Source organism: Saccoglossus kowalevskii, chromosome 15, assembly GCF_978046115.1.
Source record: "Saccoglossus kowalevskii chromosome 15, keSacKowa6.1, whole genome shotgun sequence".
Lineage (NCBI taxonomy): Eukaryota > Metazoa > Hemichordata > Enteropneusta > Harrimaniidae > Saccoglossus > Saccoglossus kowalevskii.
This window is the reverse complement of record NC_140655.1, coordinates 26014828-26040917: the sequence shown is the minus strand read 5'-3', so window position 1 is coordinate 26040917 and position 26090 is coordinate 26014828. Positions and strand designations below refer to the sequence as shown.

Here is a 26090-nt window from a genome sequence, read left to right as displayed (position 1 = left end):
TTGGGTAGTATACAAATCTCAGGTATCATACAACTCTTGGGTAGTATGCAACTCTTGGGTAGCATACAACTCTTGGGTAGTATACAACTCTCAGGTATCATACAACTCTTGGGTAGTATACAACTCTCAGGTATCATACAACTCTTGGGTAGTATGCAACTCTCAGGTATCATACAACTCTTGGGTAGTATACAAATCTCAGGTATCATACAACTCTTGGGTAGTATGCAACTCTTGGGTAGCATACAACTCTTGGGTAGTATACAACTCTCAGGTATCATACAACTCTTGGGTAGTATACAACTCTCAGGTATCATACAACTCTTGGGTAGTATGCAACTCTCAGGTATCATACAACTCTTGGGTAGTATGCAACTCTTGGGTAGCATACAACTCTTGGGTACTATACAACTCTCAGGTATCATACAACTCTTGGGTAGTATACAACTCTCAGGTATCATACAACTCTTGGGTAGTATACAACTCTCAGGTATCATACAACTCTTGGGTAGTATGCAACTCTTGGGTAGCATACAACTCTTGGGTAGTATACAACTCTCAGGTATCATACAACTCTTGGGTAGTATACAACTCTCAGGTAGCATACAACTCTTGGGTAGTATACAACTCTTGGGTAGTATACAACTCTTGGGTAGTATACAACTCTTGGGTATCATACAACTCTTGGGTAGTATACAACTCTCAGGTATCATGCAACTCTTGGGTAGTATACAACTCTCAGGTAGCATACAACTCTTGGGTAGTATACAACTCTTGTGTAGTATACAACTCTTGGGTAGTATACAACTCTTGGGTAGTATACAACTCTTGGGTATCATACAACTCTTGGGTAGTATACAACTCTTGGGTAGTATGCAACTCTTGGGTAGTATACAACTCTCAGGTATCATGCAACTCTTGGGTAGTATACAACTCTTGGGTATCATACAACTCTTGGGTAGTATGCAACTCTCAGGTATCATACAACTCTTGGGTAGTATACAACTCTTGGGTAGTATGCAATTCTTGGGTAGTATACAACTCTCCGGTATCATGCAACTCTTGGGTAGTATACAACTCTTGGGTATCATACAACTCTTGGGTAGCATACAACTCTTGGGTAGTATACAACTCTCAGGTATCATACAACTCTTGGGTAGTATATAACTCTCAGGTATCATACAACTCTTGGGTAGTATACAACTCTTGGGTAGTATACAACTCTTGGGTAGTATGCAACTCTTGGGTAGTATACAACTCTTGGGTATCATACAACTCTTGGGTAGTATGCAACTCTTGGGTAGCATACAACTCTTGGGTAGTATACAACTCTCAGGTATCATACAACTCTTGGGTAGTATACAACTCTCAGGTATCATACAACTCTTGGGTAGTATGCAACTCTTGGGTAGCATACAACTCTTGGGTAGTATGCAACTCTCAGGTATCATACAACTCTTGGGTAGTATACAACTCTTGAGTAGTATACAACTCTCAGGTATCATACAACTCTTGGGTAGTATACAACTCTCAGGTATCATACAACTCTTGGGTAGTATGCAACTCTTGGGTAGCATACAACTCTTGGGTAGTATACAACTCTCAGGTATCATACAACTCTTGGGTAGTATACAACTCTCAGGTATCATACAACTCTTGGGTAGTATACAACTCTCAGGTATCATACAACTCTTGGGTAGTATGCAACTCTTGGGTAGCATACAACTCTTGGGTAGTATACAACTCTCAGGTATCATACAACTCTTGGGTAGTATACAACTCTCAGGTATCATACAACTCTTGGGTAGCATACAACTCTTGGGTAGTATACAACTCTCAGGTATCATACAACTCTTGGGTAGTATGCAACTCTTGGGTAGCATACAACTCTTGGGTAGTATACAACTCTCAGGTATCATACAACTCTTGGGTAGTATACAACTCTCAGGTAGCATACAACTCTTGGGTAGTATACAACTCTTGGGTAGTATACAACTCTTGGGTAGTATACAACTCTTGGGTAGTATGCAACTCTTGGGTAGCATACAACTCTTGGGTAGTATACAACTCTCAGGTATCATACAACTCTTGGGTAGTATGCAACTCTTTGGTAGTATACAACTCTTGGGTAGTATACAACTCTCAGTTATCATACAACTCTTGGGTAGTATGCAACTCTTGAGTAGTATACAACTCTCAGGTATCATACAACTCTTGGGTAGTATGCAACTCTTGGGTAGCATACAACTCTTGGGTAGTATACAACTCTCAGTTATCATACAACTCTTGGGTAGTATGCAACTCTCAGTTATCATACAACTCTTGGGTAGTATACAACTCTTGGGTAGTATACAACTCTCAGGTATCATACAACTCTTGGGTAGTATACAACTCTCAGTTATCATACAACTCTTGGGTAGTATACAACTCTTGGGTAGTATACAACTCTCAGTTATCATACAACTCTTGGGTAGTATACAACTTTTGGGTAGTATACAACTCTCAGGTATCATACAACTCTTGGGTAGTATGCAACTCTTGGGTAGCATACAACTCTTGGGTAGTATACAACTCTCAGTTATCATACAACTCTTGGGTAGTTTGCAACTCTTGGGTAGTATACAACTCTCAGGTATCAAACAACTCTTGGGTAGTAGGCAACTCTTGGGTAGTATACAACTCTCAGGTATCATACAACTCTTGGGTAGTATGCAACTCTTGGGTAGCATACAACTCTTGGGTAGTATACAACTCTCAGGTATCATACAACTCTTGGGTAGTATGCAACTCTTGGGTAGCATACAACTCTTGGGTAGTATACAACTCTCAGGTATCATACAACTCTTGGGTAGTATGCAACTCTTGAGTAGTATACAACTCTCAGGTATCATACAACTCTTGGGTAGTATACAACTCTCAGGTATCATACAACTCTTGGGTAGTATGCAACTCTTGGGTAGCATACAACTCTTGGGTAGTATACAACTCTCAGGTATCATACAACTCTTGGGTAGTATACAACTCTTGAGTAGTATACAACTCTCAGGTATCATACAACTCTTGGGTAGTATACAACTCTCAGGTATCATACAACTCTTGGGTAGTATGCAACTCTCAGGTATCATACAACTCTTGGGTAGTATGCAACTCTTGGGTAGCATACAACTCTTGGGTAGTATACAACTCTCAGGTATCATACAACTCTTGGGTAGTATACAACTCTCAGGTATCATACAACTCTTGGGTAGTATACAACTTTCAGGTATCATACAACTCTTGGGTAGTATGCAACTCTTGGGTAGCATACAACTCTTGGGTAGTATACAACTCTCAGGTATCATACAACTCTTGGGTAGTATACAACTCTCAGGTAGCATACAACTCTTGGGTAGTATACAACTCTTGGGTAGTATACAACTCTTGGGTAGAATACAACTCTTGGGTATCATACAACTCTTGGGTAGTATACAACTCTCAGGTATCATGCAACTCTTGGGTAGTATACAACTCTCAGGTAGCATACAACTCTTGGGTAGTATACAACTCTTGGGTAGTATACAACTCTTGGGTAGTATACAACTCTTGGGTATCATACAACTCTTGGGTAGTATACAACTCTTGGGTAGTATGCAACTCTTGGGTAGTATACAACTCTCAGGTATCATGCAACTCTTGGGTAGTATACAACTCTTGGGTATCATACAACTCTTGGGTAGTATGCAACTCTCAGGTATCATACAACTCTTGGGTAGTATACAACTCTTGGGTAGTATGCAATTCTTGGGTAGTATACAACTCTCCGGTATCATGCAACTCTTGGGTAGTATACAACTCTTGGGTATCATACAACTCTTGGGTAGCATACAACTCTTGGGTAGTATACAACTCTCAGGTATCATACAACTCTTGGGTAGTATATAACTCTCAGGTATCATACAACTCTTGGGTAGTATACAACTCTTGGGTAGTATACAACTCTTGGGTAGTATGCAACTCTTGGGTAGTATACAACTCTTGGGTATCATACAACTCTTGGGTAGTATGCAACTCTTGGGTAGCATACAACTCTTGGGTAGTATACAACTCTCAGGTATCATACAACTCTTGGGTATTATACAACTCTCAGGTATCATACAACTCTTGGGTAGTATGCAACTCTTGGGTAGCATACAACTCTTGGGTAGTATACAACTCTCAGGTATCATACAACTCTTGGGTAGTATACAACTCTTGAGTAGTATACAACTCTCAGGTATCATACAACTCTTGGGTAGTATACAACTCTCAGGTATCATACAACTCTTGGGTAGTATGCAACTCTTGGGTAGCATACAACTCTTGGGTAGTATACAACTCTCAGGTATCATACAACTCTTGGGTAGTATACAACTCTCAGGTATCATACAACTCTTGGGTAGTATACAACTCTTGGGTAGTATACAACTCTTGGGTAGTATACAACTCTTGGGTAGTATGCAACTCTTGGGTAGCATACAACTCTTGGGTAGTATACAACTCTCAGGTATCATACAACTCTTGGGTAGTATGCAACTCTTGGGTAGTATACAACTCTTGGGTAGTATACAACTCTCAGTTATCATACAACTCTTGGGTAGTATGCAACTCTTGAGTAGTATACAACTCTCAGGTATCATACAACTCTTGGGTAGTATGCAACTCTTGGGTAGCATACAACTCTTGGGTAGTATACAACTCTCAGTTATCATACAACTCTTGGGTAGTATGCAACTCTCAGTTATCATACAACTCTTGGGTAGTATACAACTCTTGGGTAGTATACAACTCTCAGGTATCATACAACTCTTGGGTAGTATACAACTCTCAGTTATCATACAACTCTTGGGTAGTATACAACTCTTGGGTAGTATACAACTCTCAGTTATCATACAACTCTTGGGTAGTATACAACTCTTGGGTAGTATACAACTCTCAGGTATCATACAACTCTTGGGTAGTATGCAACTCTTGGGTAGCATACAACTCTTGGGTAGTATACAACTCTCAGTTATCATACAACTCTTGGGTAGTTTGCAACTCTTGGGTAGTATACAACTCTCAGGTATCATACAACTCTTGGGTAGTAGGCAACTCTTGGGTAGTATACAACTCTCAGGTATCATACAACTCTTGGGTAGTATGCAACTCTTGGGTAGCATACAACTCTTGGGTAGTATACAACTCTCAGGTATCATACAACTCTTGGGTAGTATGCAACTCTTGGGTAGCATACAACTCTTGGGTAGTATACAACTCTCAGGTATCATACAACTCTTGGGTAGTATGCAACTCTTGAGTAGTATACAACTCTCAGGTATCATACAACTCTTGGGTAGTATACAACTCTCAGGTATCATACAACTCTTGGGTAGTATGCAACTCTTGGGTAGCATACAACTCTTGGGTAGTATACAACTCTCAGGTATCATACAACTCTTGGGTAGTATACAACTCTTGAGTAGTATACAACTCTCAGGTATCATACAACTCTTGGGTAGTATACAACTCTCAGGTATCATACAACTCTTGGGTAGTATACAACTCTCAGGTATCATACAACTCTTGGGTAGTATGCAACTCTCAGGTATCATACAACTCTTGGGTAGTATGCAACTCTTGGGTAGCATACAACTCTTGGGTAGTATACAACTCTCAGGTATCATACAACTCTTGGGTAGTATACAACTCTCAGGTATCATACAACTCTTGGGTAGTATACAACTCTCAGGTATCATACAACTCTTGGGTAGTATGCAACTCTTGGGTAGCATACAACTCTTGGGTAGTATACAACTCTCAGGTATCATACAACTCTTGGGTAGTATACAACTCTCAGGTAGCATACAACTCTTGGGTAGTATACAACTCTTGGGTAGTATACAACTCTTGGGTAGTATACAACTCTTGGGTATCATACAACTCTTGGGTAGTATACAACTCTCAGGTATCATGCAACTCTTGGGTAGTATACAACTCTCAGGTAGCATACAACTCTTGGGTAGTATACAACTCTTGGGTAGTATACAACTCTTGGGTAGTATACAACTCTTGGGTATCATACAACTCTTGGGTAGTATACAACTCTTGGGTAGTATGCAACTCTTGGGTAGTATACAACTCTCAGGTATCATGCAACTCTTGGGTAGTATACAACTCTTGGGTATCATACAACTCTTGGGTAGTATGCAACTCTCAGGTATCATACAACTCTTGGGTAGTATACAACTCTTGGGTAGTATGCAATTCTTGGGTAGTATACAACTCTCCGGTATCATGCAACTCTTGGGTAGTATACAACTCTTGGGTATCATACAACTCTTGGGTAGCATACAACTCTTGGGTAGTATACAACTCTCAGGTATCATACAACTCTTGGGTAGTATATAACTCTCAGGTATCATACAACTCTTGGGTAGTATACAACTCTTGGGTAGTATACAACTCTTGGGTAGTATGCAACTCTTGGGTAGTATACAACTCTTGGGTATCATACAACTCTTGGGTAGTATGCAACTCTTGGGTAGCATACAACTCTTGGGTAGTATACAACTCTCAGGTATCATACAACTCTTGGGTATTATACAACTCTCAGGTATCATACAACTCTTGGGTAGTATGCAACTCTTGGGTAGCATACAACTCTTGGGTAGTATACAACTCTCAGGTATCATACAACTCTTGGGTAGTATACAACTCTTGAGTAGTATACAACTCTCAGGTATCATACAACTCTTGGGTAGTATACAACTCTCAGGTATCATACAACTCTTGGGTAGTATGCAACTCTTGGGTAGCATACAACTCTTGGGTAGTATACAACTCTCAGGTATCATACAACTCTTGGGTAGTATACAACTCTCAGGTATCATACAACTCTTGGGTAGTATGCAACTCTTGGGTAGCATACAACTCTTGGGTAGTATACAACTCTCAGGTATCATACAACTCTTGGGTAGTATACAACTCTCAGGTAGCATTCAACTCTTGGGTAGCATACAACTCTTGGGTAGTATACAACTCTTGGGTAGTATACAACTCTTGGGTAGTATGCAACTCTTGGGTAGTATACAACTCTCAGGTATCATACAACTCTTGGGTAGTATACAACACTCAGGTATCATACAACTCTTGGGTAGTATACAACTCTCAGGTATCATACAACTCTTGGGTAGTATACAACTCTTGGGTAGTATACAACTCTTGGGTAGTATACAACTCTCAGGTATCATACAACTCTTGGGTAGTATACAACTCTTGGGTAGTATACAACTCTTGGGTATCATACAACTCTTGGGTAGTATACAACTCTCAGGTATCATACAACTCTTGGGTAGTATACAACTCTCAGGTATCATACAACTCTTGGGTAGTATACAACTCTCAGGTAGCATACAACTCTTGGGTAGTATACAACTCTCAGGTATCATACAACTCTCAGGTAGCATACAACTCTTGGGTAGTATACAACTCTCAGGTATCATACAACTCTTGGGTAGTATACAACTCTCAGGTAGCATACAACTCTTGGGTAGTATACAACTCTTGGGTAGTATGCAACTCTCAGGTATCATACAACTCTTGGGTAGTATACAACTCTTGGGTAGTATACAACTCTCAGGTATCATACAACTCTTGGGTAGTATACAACTCTTGGGTAGTATGCAACTCTTGGGTAGCATACAACTCTTGGGTAGTATACAACTCTCAGGTAGCATACAACTCTTGGGTAGTATACAACTCTTGGGTAGTATACAACTCTTGGGTAGTATACAACTCTTGGGTAGTATGCAACTCTTGGGTATCATACAACTCTTGGGTAGTATACAACTCTTGGGTAGTATGCAACTCTTGGGTAGTATACAACTCTTGGGTAGTATACAACTCTTGGGTAGTATGCAACTCTTGGGTATCATACAACTCTTGGGTAGTATACAACTCTTGGGTAGTATGCAACTCTTGGGTAGTATACATCTCTTGGGTAGTATGCAACTCTTGGGTAGCATACAACTCTTGGGTAGTATACAACTCTCAGGTAGCATACAACTCTTGGGTAGTATACAACTCTTGGGTAGTATACAACTCTTGGGTAGCATACAACTCTTGGGTAGTATGCAACTCTTGGGTATCATACAACTCTTGGGTAGTATGCAACTCTTGGGTAGTATACAACTCTTGGGTAGTATACAACTCTTGGGTATCATACAACTTTTGGGTAGTATGCAACTCTTGGGTAGTATGCAACTCTTGGGTATCATACAACTCTTGGGTAGTATACAACTCTTGGGTAGTATGCAACTCTTGGGTATCATACAACTCTTGGGTAGTATGCAACTCTTGGGTAGTATGCAACTCTTGGGTATCATACAACTCTTGGGTAGTATACAACTCTTGGGTAGTATACAACTCTTGGGTAGTATACAACTCTTGGGTAGTATACAACTCTTGGGTAGTATACAACTCTTGGGTAGTATGCAACTCTTGGGTAGTATGCAACTCTTGGGTAGTATACAACTCTCAGGTATCATACAACTCTTGGGTAGTATGCAACTCTTGGGTAGCATACAACTCTTGGGTAGTATACAACTCTCAGGTATCATACAACTCTTGGGTAGTATGCAACTCTTGGGTAGCATACAACTCTTGGGTAGTATACAACTCTCAGGTAGCATACAACTCTTGGGTAGTATACAACTCTTGGGTAGTATACAACTCTTGGGTAGTATACAATTCTTGGGTAGTATGCAACTCTTGGGTAGTATGCAACTCTTGGGTAGTATGCAACTCTTGGGTATCATACAACTCTTGGGTAGTATACAACTCTTGGGTAGTATGCAACTCTTGGGTAGTATGCAACTCTTGGGTAGTATGCAACTCTTGGGTATCATACAACTCTTGGGTATCATACAACTCTTGGGTAGTATACAACTCTCAGGTATCATACAACTCTTGGGTAGTATGCAACTCTCAGGTATCATACAACTCTTGGGTAGTATACAACTCTCAGGTATCATACAACTCTTGGGTAGTATGCAACTCTTGGGTAGCATACAACTCTTGGGTAGTATACAACTCTCAGGTAGCATACAACTCTTGGGTAGTATGCAACTCTTGGGTAGCATACAACTCTTGGGTAGTATACAACTCTCAGGTATCATACAACTCTTGGGTAGTATACAACTCTCAGGTAGCATTCAACTCTTGGGTAGCATACAACTCTTGGGTAGTATACAACTCTTGGGTAGTATACAACTCTTGGGTAGTATGCAACTCTTGGGTAGTATACAACTCTCAGGTATCATACAACTCTTGGGTAGTATACAACTCTCAGGTATCATACAACTCTTGGGTAGTATACAACTCTCAGGTATCATACAACTCTTGGGTAGTATACAACTCTTGGGTAGTATACAACTCTTGGGTAGTATACAACTCTTGGGTAGTATACAACTCTTGGGTAGTATACAACTCTTGGGTAGCATACAACTCTTGGGTAGTATACAACTCTCAGGTAGCATACAACTCTTGGGTAGTATACAACTCTCAGGTATCATACAACTCTTGGGTAGTATACAACTCTCAGGTATCATACAACTCTTGGGTAGTATACAACTCTTGGGTAGTATACAACTCTTGGGTAGTATACAACTCTTGGGTAGTATACAACTCTTGGGTAGTATACAACTCTTGGGTAGTATACAACTCTTGGGTAGTATACAACTCTCAGGTATCATACAACTCTTGGGTAGTATACAACTCTTGGGTAGTATACAACTCTTGGGTATCATACAACTCTTGGGTAGTATACAACTCTCAGGTATCATACAACTCTTGGGTAGTATACAACTCTCAGGTAGCATACAACTCTTGGGTAGTATACAACTCTCAGGTATCATACAACTCTCAGGTAGCATACAACTCTTGGGTAGTATACAACTCTCAGGTATCATACAACTCTTGGGTAGTATACAACTCTCAGGTAGCATACAACTCTTGGGTAGTATACAACTCTTGGGTAGTATGCAACTCTCAGGTATCATACAACTCTTGGGTAGTATACAACTCTTGGGTAGTATACAACTCTCAGGTATCATACAACTCTTGGGTAGTATACAACTCTTGGGTAGTATGCAACTCTTGGGTAGCATACAACTCTTGGGTAGTATACAACTCTCAGGTAGCATACAACTCTTGGGTAGTATACAACTCTTGGGTAGTATACAACTCTTGGGTAGTATACAACTCTTGGGTAGTATGCAACTCTTGGGTATCATACAACTCTTGGGTAGTATACAACTCTTGGGTAGTATGCAACTCTTGGGTATCATACAACTCTTGGGTAGTATGCAACTCTTGGGTAGCATACAACTCTTGGGTAGTATACAACTCTCAGGTAGCATACAACTCTTGGGTAGTATACAACTCTTGGGTAGTATACAACTCTTGGGTAGCATACAACTCTTGGGTAGTATGCAACTCTTGGGTAGCATACAACTCTTGGGTAGTATGCAACTCTTGGGTATCATACAACTCTTGGGTAGTATGCAACTCTTGGGTAGTATACAACTCTTGGGTAGTATACAACTCTTGGGTATCATACAACTTTTGGGTAGTATGCAACTCTTGGGTAGTATGCAACTCTTGGGTATCATACAACTCTTGGGTAGTATACAACTCTTGGGTAGTATACAACTCTTGGGTAGTATACAACTCTTGGGTAGTATACAACTCTTGGGTAGTATGCAACTCTTGGGTAGTATGCAACTCTTGGGTATCATACAACTCTTGGGTAGTATGCAACTCTTGGGTAGTATGCAACTCTTGGGTATCATACAACTCTTGGGTAGTATACAACTCTTGGGTAGTATACAACTCTTGGGTAGTATACAACTCTTGGGTAGTATACAACTCTTGGGTAGTATGCAACTCTTGGGTAGTATGCAACTCTTGGGTAGTATACAACTCTCAGGTATCATACAACTCTTGGGTAGTATGCAACTCTTGGGTAGCATACAACTCTTGGGTAGTATACAACTCTCAGGTATCATACAACTCTTGGGTAGTATGCAACTCTTGGGTAGCATACAACTCTTGGGTAGTATACAACTCTCAGGTAGCATACAACTCTTGGGTAGTATACAACTCTTGGGTAGTATACAACTCTTGGGTAGTATACAACTCTTGGGTAGTATGCAACTCTTGGGTAGTATGCAACTCTTGGGTAGTATGCAACTCTTGGGTATCATACAACTCTTGGGTAGTATGCAACTCTCAGGTATCATACAACTATTGGGTAGTATACAACTCTCAGGTATCATACAACTCTTGGGTAGTATGCAACTCTTGGGTAGTATGCAACTCTTGGGTAGTATGCAACTCTTGGGTAGTATACAACTCTCAGGTATCATACAACTCTTGGGTAGTATGCAACTCTCAGGTATCATACAACTCTTGGGTAGTATACAACTCTCAGGTATCATACAACTCTTGGGTAGTATGCAACTCTTGGGTAGCATACAACTCTTGGGTAGTATACAACTCTCAGGTAGCATACAACTCTTGGGTAGTATGCAACTCTTGGGTAGTATACAACTCTTGGGTAGTATACAACTCTTGGGTAGTATACAACTCTCAGGTATCATACAACTCTTGGGTAGTATGCAACTCTCAGGTATCATACAACTCTTGGGTAGTATACAACTCACGGGTATCATACAACTCTTGGGTAGTATGCAACTCTTGGGTAGCATACAACTCTTGGGTAGTATGCAACTCTCAGGTATCATACAACTCTTGGGTAGTATGCAACTCTTGGGTAGCATACAACTCTTGGATAGTATGCAACTCTTGGGTAGTATACAACTCTTGGGTAGCATACAACTCTTGGGTAGTATGCAACTCTTTGGTAGTATACAACTCTTGAGTAGTATACAACTCTCAGGTAGCATACAACTCTTGGGTAGTAGGCAACTCTCAGGTAGCATACAACTCGTGGGTAGTATACAACTCTCAGGTAGCATACAACTCTTGGGTAGTAGGCAACTCTTTGGTAGTATACAACTCTTGAGTAGTATACAACTCTCAGGTAGCATACAACTCTTGGGTAGTATGCAACTCTTGGGTAGTATACAACTCTTGGATAGTAGACAACTCTTGGGTAGCATACAACTCTTGGGTAGTATGCAACTCTTGGGTAGTATGCAACTCTTGGGTAGTATACAACTCTCAGGTATCATACAACTCTTGGGTAGTATACAACTCTCAGGTATCATACAACTCTTGGGTAGTATACAACTCTCAGGTATCATACAACTCTTGGGTAGTATACAACTCTTGGGTAGTATACAACTCTTGGGTAGTATACAACTCTTGTGTAGTATACAACTCTTGGGTAGCATACAACTCTTGGGTAGTATACAACTCTCAGGTAGCATACAACTCTTGGGTAGTATACAACTCTCAGGTATCATACAACTCTTGGGTAGTATACAACTCTCAGGTATCATACAACTCTTGGGTAGTATACAACTCTTGGGTAGTATACAACTCTTGGGTAGTATACAACTCTTGGGTAGTATACAACTCTTGGGTAGTATACAACTCTTGGGTAGTATACAACTCGTGGGTAGTATACAACTCTCATGTATCATACAACTCTTGGGTAGTATACAACTCTTGGGTAGTATACAACTCTTGGGTATCATACAACTCTTGGGTAGTATACAACTCTCAGGTATCATACAACTCTTGGGTAGTATACAACTCTCAGGTAGCATACAACTCTTGGGTAGTATACAACTCTCAGGTATCATACAACTCTCAGGTAGCATACAACTCTTGGGTAGTATACAACTCTCAGGTATCATACAACTCTTGGGTAGTATACAACTCTCAGGTAGCATACAACTCTTGGGTAGTATACAACTCTTGGGTAGTATGCAACTCTCAGGTATCATACAACTCTTGGGTAGTATACAACTCTTGGGTAGTATACAACTCTCAGGTATCATACAACTCTTGGGTAGTATACAACTCTTGGGTAGTATGCAACTCTTGGGTATCATACAACTCTTGGGTAGTATGCAACTCTTGGGTAGCATACAACTCTTGGGTAGTATACAACTCTCAGGTAGCATACAACTCTTGGGTAGTATACAACTCTTGGGTAGTATACAACTCTTGGGTAGCATACAACTCTTGGGTAGTATGCAACTCTTGGGTAGCATACAACTCTTGGGTAGTATGCAACTCTTGGGTATCATACAACTCTTGGGTAGTATGCAACTCTTGGGTAGTATACAACTCTTGGGTAGTATACAACTCTTGGGTATCATACAACTTTTGGGTAGTATGCAACTCTTGGGTAGTATGCAACTCTTGGGTATCATACAACTCTTGGGTAGTATACAACTCTTGGGTAGTATACAACTCTTGGGTAGTATACAACTCTTGGGTAGTATACAACTCTTGGGTAGTATGCAACTCTTGGGTAGTATGCAACTCTTGGGTATCATACAACTCTTGGGTAGTATGCAACTCTTGGGTAGTATGCAACTCTTGGGTATCATACAACTCTTGGGTAGTATACAACTCTTGGGTAGTATACAACTCTTGGGTAGTATACAACTCTTGGGTAGTATACAACTCTTGGGTAGTATGCAACTCTTGGGTAGTATGCAACTCTTGGGTAGTATACAACTCTCAGGTATCATACAACTCTTGGGTAGTATGCAACTCTTGGGTAGCATACAACTCTTGGGTAGTATACAACTCTCAGGTATCATACAACTCTTGGGTAGTATGCAACTCTTGGGTAGCATACAACTCTTGGGTAGTATACAACTCTCAGGTAGCATACAACTCTTGGGTAGTATACAACTCTTGGGTAGTATACAACTCTTGGGTAGTATGCAACTCTTGGGTAGTATGCAACTCTTGGGTAGTATGCAACTCTTGGGTATCATACAACTCTTGGGTAGTATGCAACTCTCAGGTATCATACAACTCTTGGGTAGTATACAACTCTCAGGTATCATACAACTCTTGGGTAGTATGCAACTCTTGGGTAGTATGCAACTCTTGGGTAGTATGCAACTCTTGGGTAGTATACAACTCTCAGGTATCATACAACTCTTGGGTAGTATGCAACTCTCAGGTATCATACAACTCTTGGGTAGTATACAACTCTCAGGTATCATACAACTCTTGGGTAGTATGCAACTCTTGGGTAGCATACAACTCTTGGGTAGTATACAACTCTCAGGTATCATACAACTCTTGGGTAGTATGCAACTCTTGGGTAGCATACAACTCTTGGGTAGTATACAACTCTCAGGTAGCATACAACTCTTGGGTAGTATACAACTCTTGGGTAGTATACAACTCTTGGGTAGTATACAACTCTTGGGTAGTATGCAACTCTTGGGTAGTATGCAACTCTTGGGTAGTATGCAACTCTTGGGTATCATACAACTCTTGGGTAGTATGCAACTCTCAGGTATCATACAACTCTTGGGTAGTATACAACTCTCAGGTATCATACAACTCTTGGGTAGTATGCAACTCTTGGGTAGTATGCAACTCTTGGGTAGTATGCAACTCTTGGGTAGTATACAACTCTCAGGTATCATACAACTCTTGGGTAGTATACAACTCTCAGGTATCATACAACTCTTGGGTAGTATGCAACTCTTGGGTAGCATACAACTCTTGGGTAGTATACAACTCTCAGGTAGCATACAACTCTTGGGTAGTATACAACTCTTGGGTAGTATACAACTCTCAGGTATCATACAACTCTTGGGTAGTATACAACTCTCAGGTATCATACAACTCTTGGGTAGTATGCAACTCTTGGGTAGCATACAACTCTTGGGTAGTATGCAACTCTCAGGTATCATACAACTCTTGGGTAGTATACAACTCTCAGGTAGCATACAACTCTTGGGTAGTATACAACTCTTGGGTAGTATACAACTCTCAGGTAGCATACAACTCTTGGGTAGTATGCAACTCTTGGGTAGTATACAACTCTTGGGTAGTATACAACTCTTGGGTAGTATACAACTCTCAGGTATCATACAACTCTTGGGTAGTATGCAACTCTCAGGTATCATACAACTCTTGGGTAGTATACAACTCACGGGTATCATACAACTCTTGGGTAGTATGCAACTCTTGGGTAGCATACAACTCTTGGGTAGTATGCAACTCTCAGGTATCATACAACTCTTGGGTAGTATGCAACTCTTGGGTAGCATACAACTCTTGGATAGTATACAACTCACGGGTATCATACAACTCTTGGGTAGTATGCAACTCTTGGGTAGCATACAACTCTTGGGTAGTATACAACTCACGGGTATCATACAACTCTTGGGTAGTATGCAACTCTTGGGTATCATACAACTCTTGGGTAGTATGCAACTCTCAGGTATCATACAACTCTTGGGTAGTATGCAACTCTTGGGTAGTATACAACTCTTGGGTAGCATACAACTCTTGGGTAGTATGCAACTCTTTGGTAGTATACAACTCTTGAGTAGTATACAACTCTCAGGTAGCATACAACTCTTGGGTAGTAGGCAACTCTCAGGTAGCATACAACTCGTGGGTAGTATACAACTCTCAGGTAGCATACAACTCTTGGGTAGTAGGCAACTCTTTGGTAGTATACAACTCTTGAGTAGTATACAACTCTCAGGTAGCATACAACTCTTGGGTAGTATGCAACTCTTGGGTAGTATACAACTCTTGGGTAGTAGACAACTCTTGGGTAGCATACAACTCTTGGGTAGTAGGCAACTCTTTGGTAGTATACAACTCTTGGGTAGTATACAACTCTCAGGTATCATACAACTCTTGGGTAGTATGCAACTCTTGGGTAGTATACAACTCTTGGGTAGTATACAACTCTCAGGTATCATACAACTCTTGGGTAGTATACAACTCTTGGGTAGTAGGCAACTCTTTGGTAGTATACAACTCTTGAGTAGTATACAACTCTCAGGTAGCATACAACTCTTGGGTAGTATGCAACTCTTGGGTAGTATACAACTCTTGGGTAGTATACAACTCTCAGGTATCATACAACTCTTGGGTAGTATACAACTCTTGGGTAGTAGACAACTCTTGGGTAGCATACAACTCTTGGGTAGCATACAACTCTTGGGTAGCATACAACTCTTGGGTAGTATGCAACTCTCAGGTAGCATACAACTCTTAGGTATCATACAACTCTTGGGTAGTATACAACTCTTGGGTAGCATACAACTCTTGGGTAGTATACAACTCTCGGGTATCATACAACTCTTGGGTAGTATGCAACTCTTGGGTAGCATACAACTCTTGGGTAGTATGCAACTCTTGAGTAGTATACAACTCTCAGGTAGCATACAACTCTTGGGTAGTATACAACTCTCAGGTATCATACAACTCTTGGGTAGTATGCAACTCTTGGGTAGCATACAACTCTTGGGTAGTATGCAACTCTTGAGTAGTATACAACTCTCAGGTAGCATACAACTCTTGGGTAGTATGCAACTCTTGGGTAGTAGGCAACTCTTGAGTAGTATACAACTCTCAGGTAGCATACAACTCTTGGGTAGTATACAACTCTCAGGTAGCATACAACTCTTGGGTAGTAGGCAACTCTTTGGTAGTATACAACTCTTGAGTAGTATACAACTCTCAGGTAGCATACAACTCTTGGGTAGTATACAACTCTTGGGTAGTAGGCAACTCTTTGGTAAAATGCAATTATAAATGACAGGCAATTCAGAAGTGACAGGCAATTCCATGGAAGCTCCCATCCTATCCATGGTAACAATCATGATAGGGATTTATGGTTGAATATCTACAGTTTATTATGAAAACTGTTTTGTTGAACATTGCTCTTATTGTGAAAGATGACTCAACAATGCCTGTTCATCTAACTGTAGTTGGTCGTAAGTGGGATCAGTGCTTAGAAATATCTTCCCCAGTGGCAGTACTCCTGGTCATAAAAGTAAATAAGCACTTAGTACTAGCTTCCTTAATGACAGTAATTCCACTAAATGTAGTTTTTGCAGTGGTAATATGTCAAGATCAGTGTTCTGTACTAGCTTCCTCTATCACAGAACTTCCACTAACTGCATGATCTTGTGGAATAGTGCAAACTGCTTGTACTGAAAGTACTCTATCCAGACAATATATTCGTAGGTGAAGTCCTTTTGTATTAACATTAGCAAACGAGTATCATACAATTCTAGACATGCAAAGTACTTTTTTGGTTTTAACCTGTGAGGAAACTATGGTGATTTTTTAACAAGTGTGTGGAGAGATGCTAAATCATTTGAAATCTGTAACTTCATTTTGGTAGAAGAAATACAGTACTGTATCATAACTTTGCTTGCCATTTTATTGGACTATCACCCCATTTATTGCAATATTAAACTGAATATTGATGGGGACATGCAACCATGAGGTGGCATGTTAGACTCATCAACAAGGCAGCATGCAGGCAGCCTGGCATGATATAGCTTTGTGGTTGACATTAAAGCGGGAGGGTCGGCACCTGCATGCACGAGAATTGAGTTCCAAGCGACAATAAACCACATCCATAACGCAAAGGCTCATGGGTAGATGCTTGTTTGGAAACAACAACACACTATGGCAGACTGTCGCATGCGTAGGTGACGACTCCCCCGCTTTAAAAGTCAAGAAGGCAGCAAAAATTGAATAAGACATTGTTATAGCACAATTGATTTTTTTTAGTAATGCCAAGTTCAATACTATGGAAATTACAAGGCAAACCATAAACAGCATATATAAAATGCCCCCTTTAATATCTATAATAGTATGCATTTGACAGAAAGGTATAATTTCTTGAAAAATAATTAAATATGTACAGATTCAACTTCAATTAAAATAGTTCAGCAAATAATAACACTACAAAACAACTCTCACATGAAACAAGTCAACAAAAAATAAATATACGAGTTTATGTCTGAGCAAAATATAGAATTTACAACATGTTGCATTTTGGGAAAACTTTAATTTTTCTCTGATATATTTTGACAGATTCCTTATGTAAGAATAGAACAACTGTTCATTAGTGATTGTGCATACATTTATAAAAAAGGACACACTTCACATAATATGGAAGGGGGTATGCATGACCCCTAAAGGTCACACATCCTGGTACTTTCTGGTAGTACAAACTAAAATACAATACGCCAAGAATGTACCAGGATGTGTGAACTTTATTAGTCTATTGCGAAAAATACTGTCCACCATTTAGAGTTCACCATAAATTATTTAATCTTTAGAAGCACAGTACTCGGAGTCATTACAAGTTTGTCTTTTTCCTTAACCATTTTCACCACCAGTTCCCTCTTTTCATCACAAATTTACAGTATGCTCTTTTCTTCAGAAGATTGGGAAAAAATAGCCAATTTTTTTTTTTTTTTAGTAAAAACTGAAAATTGACTAAATTTTTGTCTGCAAAATTAAGATTCATTTCCAGAAATATTGAAGAATACAAGAAAAATCCAAACAAATTTGGATGAGAAAGTCTAGTGGTGAAAAGGTTAAAAACCCTCAGAATCGACCTCAACTAATTTCAAAATATATAACATGCTGGAATATAAGTTTTTTTTGTGTACATAATGAATCGCTAACATACAAAGACTGAATCACAGACCCAACAAATCTACAGTCCCTACAACTACAGTCACTTGGTTTAGAGACGTGCATGATAAATGAAGCAGTATGATTAAATAGGCAGGTTGGTTAAAGGGTCATTACATGTTGATGGAACTCGTCAGTTTTGACAAGACATCGACTTTAAACCAATGATTACATTGTACCTATGAGATTGGGTTGACGGATTACTTGGGCATACATACAAACAGAATGTAGAAAACAAACAGAATGATCCCAGCTCATATTCCTCATTTCCTACCAGAATAGTCGTAATTCAACAACGAACAAGATCAGTGTTATTTGGACATCCTCCAGGATAATAACAAAAAAAGAAGACGTCAGGAGAAATATACATGTATTTACATTAGTAAAAATTAAAATTCATAATTTAAATGAGCTACACAATCTGCGCTGGGAATACCCGATAAATTGGGCTGAAACTTATAAAACCAGAACTGAAGCTAGTTGGAAGACATATTTTTGTTTACAATACTGTTGTAATACTAGAAAAAGGTAAATACAAGTTAAATACAAACAATGCATTCTTGTTTATGGGTTTCCCCTCAAAATAAATACCGAGTCATTGCTGTGACAAAGAAAACATAATACAAACTATATACACAGTACAGGCATTCATTTGTTTGTAATTGTTCATTTTACTCGACCATTTAATATATTATATAAATATTTCAAGATATAGCATAGCAAGCAATTACTGATTTGGAATATAAAATGTGATTATAGCTGAACTTGATTATTAGAATTTTCTTCATAACAGTATTTTTTGCAGTGCTATAATCATTAGAGACTACATGCTTATAATTTTTTTGTAAAATAAACACCACATGATCGGTAGACCCAAGTTCAAATCCTACCTTAAGGCTGAACATCAAAAGGGTCGACCCCTACCCTGGGTGAGTGTACCACAGACTCAATGGGAAGGCCAGTGGAACTGGCCGAGATTCATTCACTAACGAATGCTTGTGCTTGTGTTTGACTGAGCCTGGTTGATGCCAGGATAGCACATTAAATTGCCATTTGATAGGAAGATGTTTGCACAGCCCTGTCATGTAAGTCCCAAATATGAATATGACTTCTGTGGCAAAATGTGTCAGCACTAGTACTTGCAATTTGCACATACAAAAAAAAAAGTCAGGAGAGACAACAGTGACATTGAATGTCCGACACTGTCGCCTGGCACAAAAAACATTTATAAAAAACAAAACAAAAAAAACATCACATTCAATTCACAAGTATACATGTTGCTAGATGTGGTATTTGACTGACATTAAATGCGCATGGTTGTAATGTCAACGACAGTGGTGACGTCAACGACAGTGGTGAATATGGTGACGTCAACGACACTGTCGACAATGTTGTTGTCACTGACAATGTTGATGTCATTGACGACAATGATACACTGCAACCCTTAATAATGAGCAGCAAAGACTTATTTGATGTGCCGAGTTTGCTCAAAAATGAGTAAAACTAGAACTGGTCTTCAAATGGAATTTATGGTGACTATTTTTAATACAATTTGGGGAAACTTTAAAAAGAAATATCAAACCCCCCAAAATGTGTAAAAAATATGCACATATAGCCAACAATTTATTGTGCTGAATGAAGTTATTGTTAAATATGTGAGTGGAATGTCTGGGGATATGACAGTAGGATGGCACGATTCATGCTGAAATCTCATGAAAAATATGTGGCTTAATTTTCTGTGCATATCATCTACAGATTTTCACTGACCCGGAAAATGTGTTTTCTGTGAAAATAAAAGTGGTTTACAGTATCCAGAAAAACAAATAACAGATTTAACAAAGATGAATAAATTAGAAGATGGATATTCATGATGGTCATGAATAGATAATGAAATGAATATGCATCAAGGTCATGAATAAATTAGGAGGTGAATATTCATGATGGTCATGAATAAATTAGGAGGTGAATATTCATGATGGTCATGAATAAATTAGAAGATAGATATTCATCATGTACGTGAATGAAATTAGGAGGTGAATATTCATGATGGCCATGAATAAATTAGAAGATAGATATTCATCATGTACGTGAATGAAATTAGGAGACGAATATTCATGATGGCCATGAATAAATTATGAAATGAATATTCATGATGGTCATGAATAAATTAGAAGATAGCTATTCATGATGGCCATGAATAAATTATGAAATGAATATTCATGATGGTCATGAATAAATTAGAAGATAGCTATTCATGATGGCCATGAATAAATTATGAAATGAATATTCATGATGGTCATGAATAAATTAGAAGATAGCTATTCATGATGGCCATGAATAAATTATGAAATGAATATTCATGATGGTCATGAATGAATTAGAAGATAGCTATTCATGATGGCCATGAATAAATTATGAAATGAATATTCATGATGGTCATGAATAAATTAGAAGATAGCTATTCATGATGTACGTGAATGAAATTTGGAGATGAATATTCATGGTGGTCATGAATAAATTATGAAATGAATATTCATGATGGTCATGAATAAATTAGAAGATAGCTATTCATGATGGCCATGAATAAGTTATGAAATGAATATTCATGATGGTCATGAATGAATTAGAAGATAGCTATTCATGATGTACGTAAATGAAATTAGGAGATGAATATTCATGATAGTCATGAATGAATTAGAAGATAGCTATTCATGATGTACGTAAATGAAATTTGGAGATGAATATTCATGATGGTCATGAATAAATTACAATGATGGTGATGATGAAAGCGCCAGGTGAGCTATAAGTGCATTCTTCAGTGATAATTATGACACAAATGTGGACCCAAATTCCTCAATATTGTTTTAAAAAAGCAGTAGAAATAGTATTGTAATCTGTATAGATATTTATAATTGATTAACATAATTTGACTGGAATCTTTGTATTGTTTATATATAAGGAAGAAAGAAGGAGTGGCTGATGAGATTGTATTTCACCCAGAAGATTGAAACTGCAAACACAGAGAAATAGCTGACATACAATATTATGTCAGAGGTATAAGTAATTTTTCGTTCACCTTGATATCTCGCATATTGGGTGAAAGGCGCGAACCGTCACAAAAATTGTCTGTCACAAAAATCAAACGATTTGATTTTGAATTTTGAATTTCATTTTTTATAGCTCATGGCAATCCTTGAGGGAAATACTGCGTTGAGATACCCTTACTTTATAGAAATCATCATCATTAAATGTGTATAGCACATTATTGTAATATTTTTTTTTGCATTTGACGAACCCCTAGCGATGTTCAGAAGCAACCTTGACGCTATGACCTTTGTTTGTCCTGTTTTTTTCATTTGATTTCACACATAACACGGGATCTCGCAGTCAACGGAAAACAATCTATTGGTATCTGATAAACAGTATGAAAATACATGATTGCATTCACAGATAAAGTAGTAAAGTACTGTATATGATTATTTAGTTATAGCCCCAAACGGCCTTGTTGACAAAGTGACAATGATTTAGGCTACAGAAGTGAGGCTAGTATATTATTTCCAGATGTTCTATTACTTTGTACATATTCTTGTCAATTAGTGTCATGATTACAGGTACAACTGGGCAAGTTTGAATAGTTCAAATAAACTCATCATTATGCATAGTCTGATCATTAATAAAATGTTAATTCTTCTTTTTCTTCAGTTTTCCAAAGAGTCCTTTGTTTTTTCGTTCTTTCTTGCTGTCACTTTTCCTTCTTGTACCCTGGATTGGTGCAAAGTTTTTATCAGTCTCTGAGATACCAGGATAAAAGTCATCATCATCATCATCATCTGGTGTGAATACTAAAAAGAAACAAGATTGATTTATTGATTGAATGCAGATGAACTTATTAACATTCATGATGGTAGTGAATAAATTAACATTGATGAATATACATGATGGTAGTGAATAAATTAGCATTGATGAATATACATGATGGTAGTGAATAAATTAGCATTGATGAATATGTATGGTGATAAAGAATAAATTAGCATTGAAGAATATGCATGATGCTAGTCAATAAATTAGCATTGATGAATATTCTCAGCAATGAATAAATTAGCATTGATGAATATGCATGATGGTGGTGAATAAATTAGCATTGATGAATATTCTCAGCAATGAATAAATTAGCAGTGATGAATATGCAAGATGCTAGTCGATAAATTAGCATTGATGAATATTCTCAGCAAGGAGTACATTAGCATTGATGAATATGCATGGTGGTGGTGAATAAATTATGAAATGAATATTCATGATGGTCATAAATAAATTAGAAGATAGCTATTTATGATGGCCATGAATAAATTATGAAATGAATATTCATGATGGTCATGAATGAATTAGAAGATAGCTATTCATGATGGCCATGAATAAATTAGAAGATAGCTATTCATGATGTACGTGAATAAATTAGCATTGATGAATATACATGATGGTAGTGAATAAATTAGCATTGATGAATATTCTCAGCAATGAATAAATTAGCATTGATGAATATGCATGATGGTGGTGAATAAATTAGCATTGGTGAATATTCTCAGCAATGAATAAATTAGCAGTGATGAATATGCATGATGCTAGTCAATAAATTAGCATTGATGAATATTCTCAGCAATGAATAAATTAGCATTGATGAATATGCATGATGGTGGTGAATAAATTAGCATTGATGAATATTCTCAGCAATGAATAAATTAGCAGTGATGAATATGCAAGATGCTAGTCGATAAATTAGCATTGATGAATATTCTCAGCAATGAGTACATTAGCATTGATGAATATTCATGATGGCCATGAATAAATTATGAAATGAATATTCATGATGGTCATGAATAAATTAGAAGATAGCTATTCATGATGGCCATGAATAAATTATGAAATGAATATTCATGATGGTCATGAATAAATTAGAAGATAGCTATTCATGATGGCCATGAATAAATTATGAAATGAATATTCATGATGGTCATGAATAAATTAGAAGATAGCTATTCATGATGGCCATGAATAATAGAAATAAAGAATAAATTAGCATTGAAGAATATGCATGATGCTAGTCAATAAATTAGCATTGATGAATATTCTCAGCAATGAATAAATTAGCATTGATGAATATGCATGATGGTGGTGAATAAATTAGCATTGATGAATATTCTCAGCAATGAATAAATTAGCAGTGATGAATATGCAAGATGCTAGTCGATAAATTAGCATTGATGAATATTCTCAGCAATGAGTACATTAGCATTGATGAATATGCATGGTGGTGGTGAATAAATTAGCGGTGATGAATATTCTCAGCAATGAATAAATTAGCATTGATGAACATGCATGATGGTGGTGAATAAATTAGCATTGATGAATATTCTCAGCAATGAATAAATTAGCAGTGATGAATATGCATGATGATAATGAATAAATTAGCATTGATGAATATTCTCAGTAATGAATACATTAGCAGTAATGAATATGCATGATGGTGGTGAATAAATTAGCAGTGATGAATATTCTCAGCAATGAATAAATTAGCATTGATGAATATGCATGATGGTGGTGAATAAATTAGCATTGATGAATATTCTCAGCAATAAATAAATTAGCAGTGATGAATATGCATGATGGTGGTGAATAAATTAGCATTGATGAATATGTATGGTGATGAGGAATAAATTAATATTGATAAATATGCATTATGGTAGTGAATAAATTAGCAGTTATTCATTGATAACTATAGTTAGTGACAGTACAGTTAACTGGACTGCTTTGTGGTGTACTGTAGGTTTATCACAAGAAGCATTTTGCAAAATATACATGGTATTGACACTATAAATAAGAACGTTTTGAAACTAATAAAAAACTATTTTCTCTAGCCAAAGTGTTTGCTATTATGAAAATTGGGAGAGTATTTACGAATAACTAGTTGGTTAATTTTCAAATGAATAATATTCTATTGTACAATGTACAAAGATTTTTTAATGATGGCCAACTGCTTTTGGCATTTTAATAGCAAACATTTACATGCATTTTTAGTGTGGGTGAACTTCAATAGACTAAATAAACAAATAGTGTGTTTCTGGTAAGCATTCAAATAAAAATAAAGTAAGCACAACTTTTTTATTTGCCATATTTGTTTACTGCAATCATGTAATTGTTGTTTTGTTTTGTAAAGTTATTGTAGATTATGCGAATTTTGTTGGTCCATGCTGCTGTATTATATAGAAGTATTTTAAAATAAAATGTTTATATTATGTTAAGAATCAATCTAACATGCAACACAAAACAAAGTGAGGATCATCCAGCGACTACTGTTGGCCATAAAGGATACATAGGTCACCATGTGAAATTAACTTTTTCCCCACCAGACTCTCACCCAAAATTTTCTGCACTTTTATGTTACATTCTTCAATATTTCTGGAAATCAACCCTAATTTTGGCACCAATAGACACAATTTGAGTCAATTTCCACTCAAACAATTTGGATATTTTGTACCCAATCTTCTGAAGGAAAGTGAATTCATGATGAAAAAAGGAAACTGGTGGTGAAAAGTTTAAGGCACGTTTTGGTTATCAGAAACACACCATTTATTCAATGTATCCTAAAAAGAATCAGGATACACATTTTCATCAGAGATGTGCTGAAGACAGTACATGAATTGAAGAAATTAAGGACCTACCTGGTGGTAATGATTCATTTAATGGCGTTTTCTTGATTAATGTGACCCCTTGTACATCTTGTGGTGGATACATTTGATCTTGTCGGTATGTCGGATCTAATGTGGCTGCAATGTCTATGGTTTGCCCCGGTGATGTGATGGATGATGTACTGCTGGAATAGCTGCCATTAGGCGATGGATGCCTATATGAACTACTGGGCGGCTGTGAATTGGCTGGCAGAGAATGATGGTGATGATGTCGAGGATAATCCTCCTGTGAAATGTATGAAAGAGAATGTGGACGAGAATGAGATGGTGTGTTAATTGATGCTTTGTCCTCATGAGTTGATACGCTGCGACCAGAGCGAAATGTGTCAGCTGCTTTGTTGCTATGAGAAGCAGATTTGGAAGCAAATCTGCTGCTATGGTAACCAGTATCAAACTGGGGAGAATTTGAAGCATTGTTAATAATGTGATGGCGAGTTTCGCAGTGAGCGCTGTAATCTCTGCAAGAGGACGGCCTACCCTGTGGAGATGGAGAAAAATGCGATACAATCAAATTGGATGCTGGGATACTGAGATCACATGTATGGTTTGTGGGTTTGTCAGTGAGTGGAGGTTGTACAGTAGTGGGTGAAGCAGAATTACTAATAGGACCAGTTTCCCCTGAATGTACGGATAGTCTATTTATGCCTTGTTGATTACCAACAG

At 37.9% G+C, this 26090-nt stretch overlaps 1 protein-coding gene across 2 annotated transcripts in view; it reads right to left on the bottom strand.

Moving 5' to 3' along the window:
• Positions 1 to 17819: 17819 nt before the first annotated feature.
• LOC100367332 (uncharacterized) overlaps positions 17820 to 26090 on the bottom strand; it is a 44333-nt gene continuing 36062 nt past the window's right edge. For both annotated transcript variants that reach the window (XM_085490631.1, XM_085490632.1), the window contains 2 exons: positions 25401 to 25653; positions 17820 to 22526 (listed from right to left, as the gene is read on the bottom strand). In XM_085490631.1, coding sequence (XP_085346757.1) covers positions 22366 to 22526; positions 25401 to 25653 — 414 coding nt within the window. In that variant the 3' untranslated portion in view covers positions 17820 to 22365. The remainder of the gene's footprint in view (positions 22527 to 25400; positions 25654 to 26090) is intronic.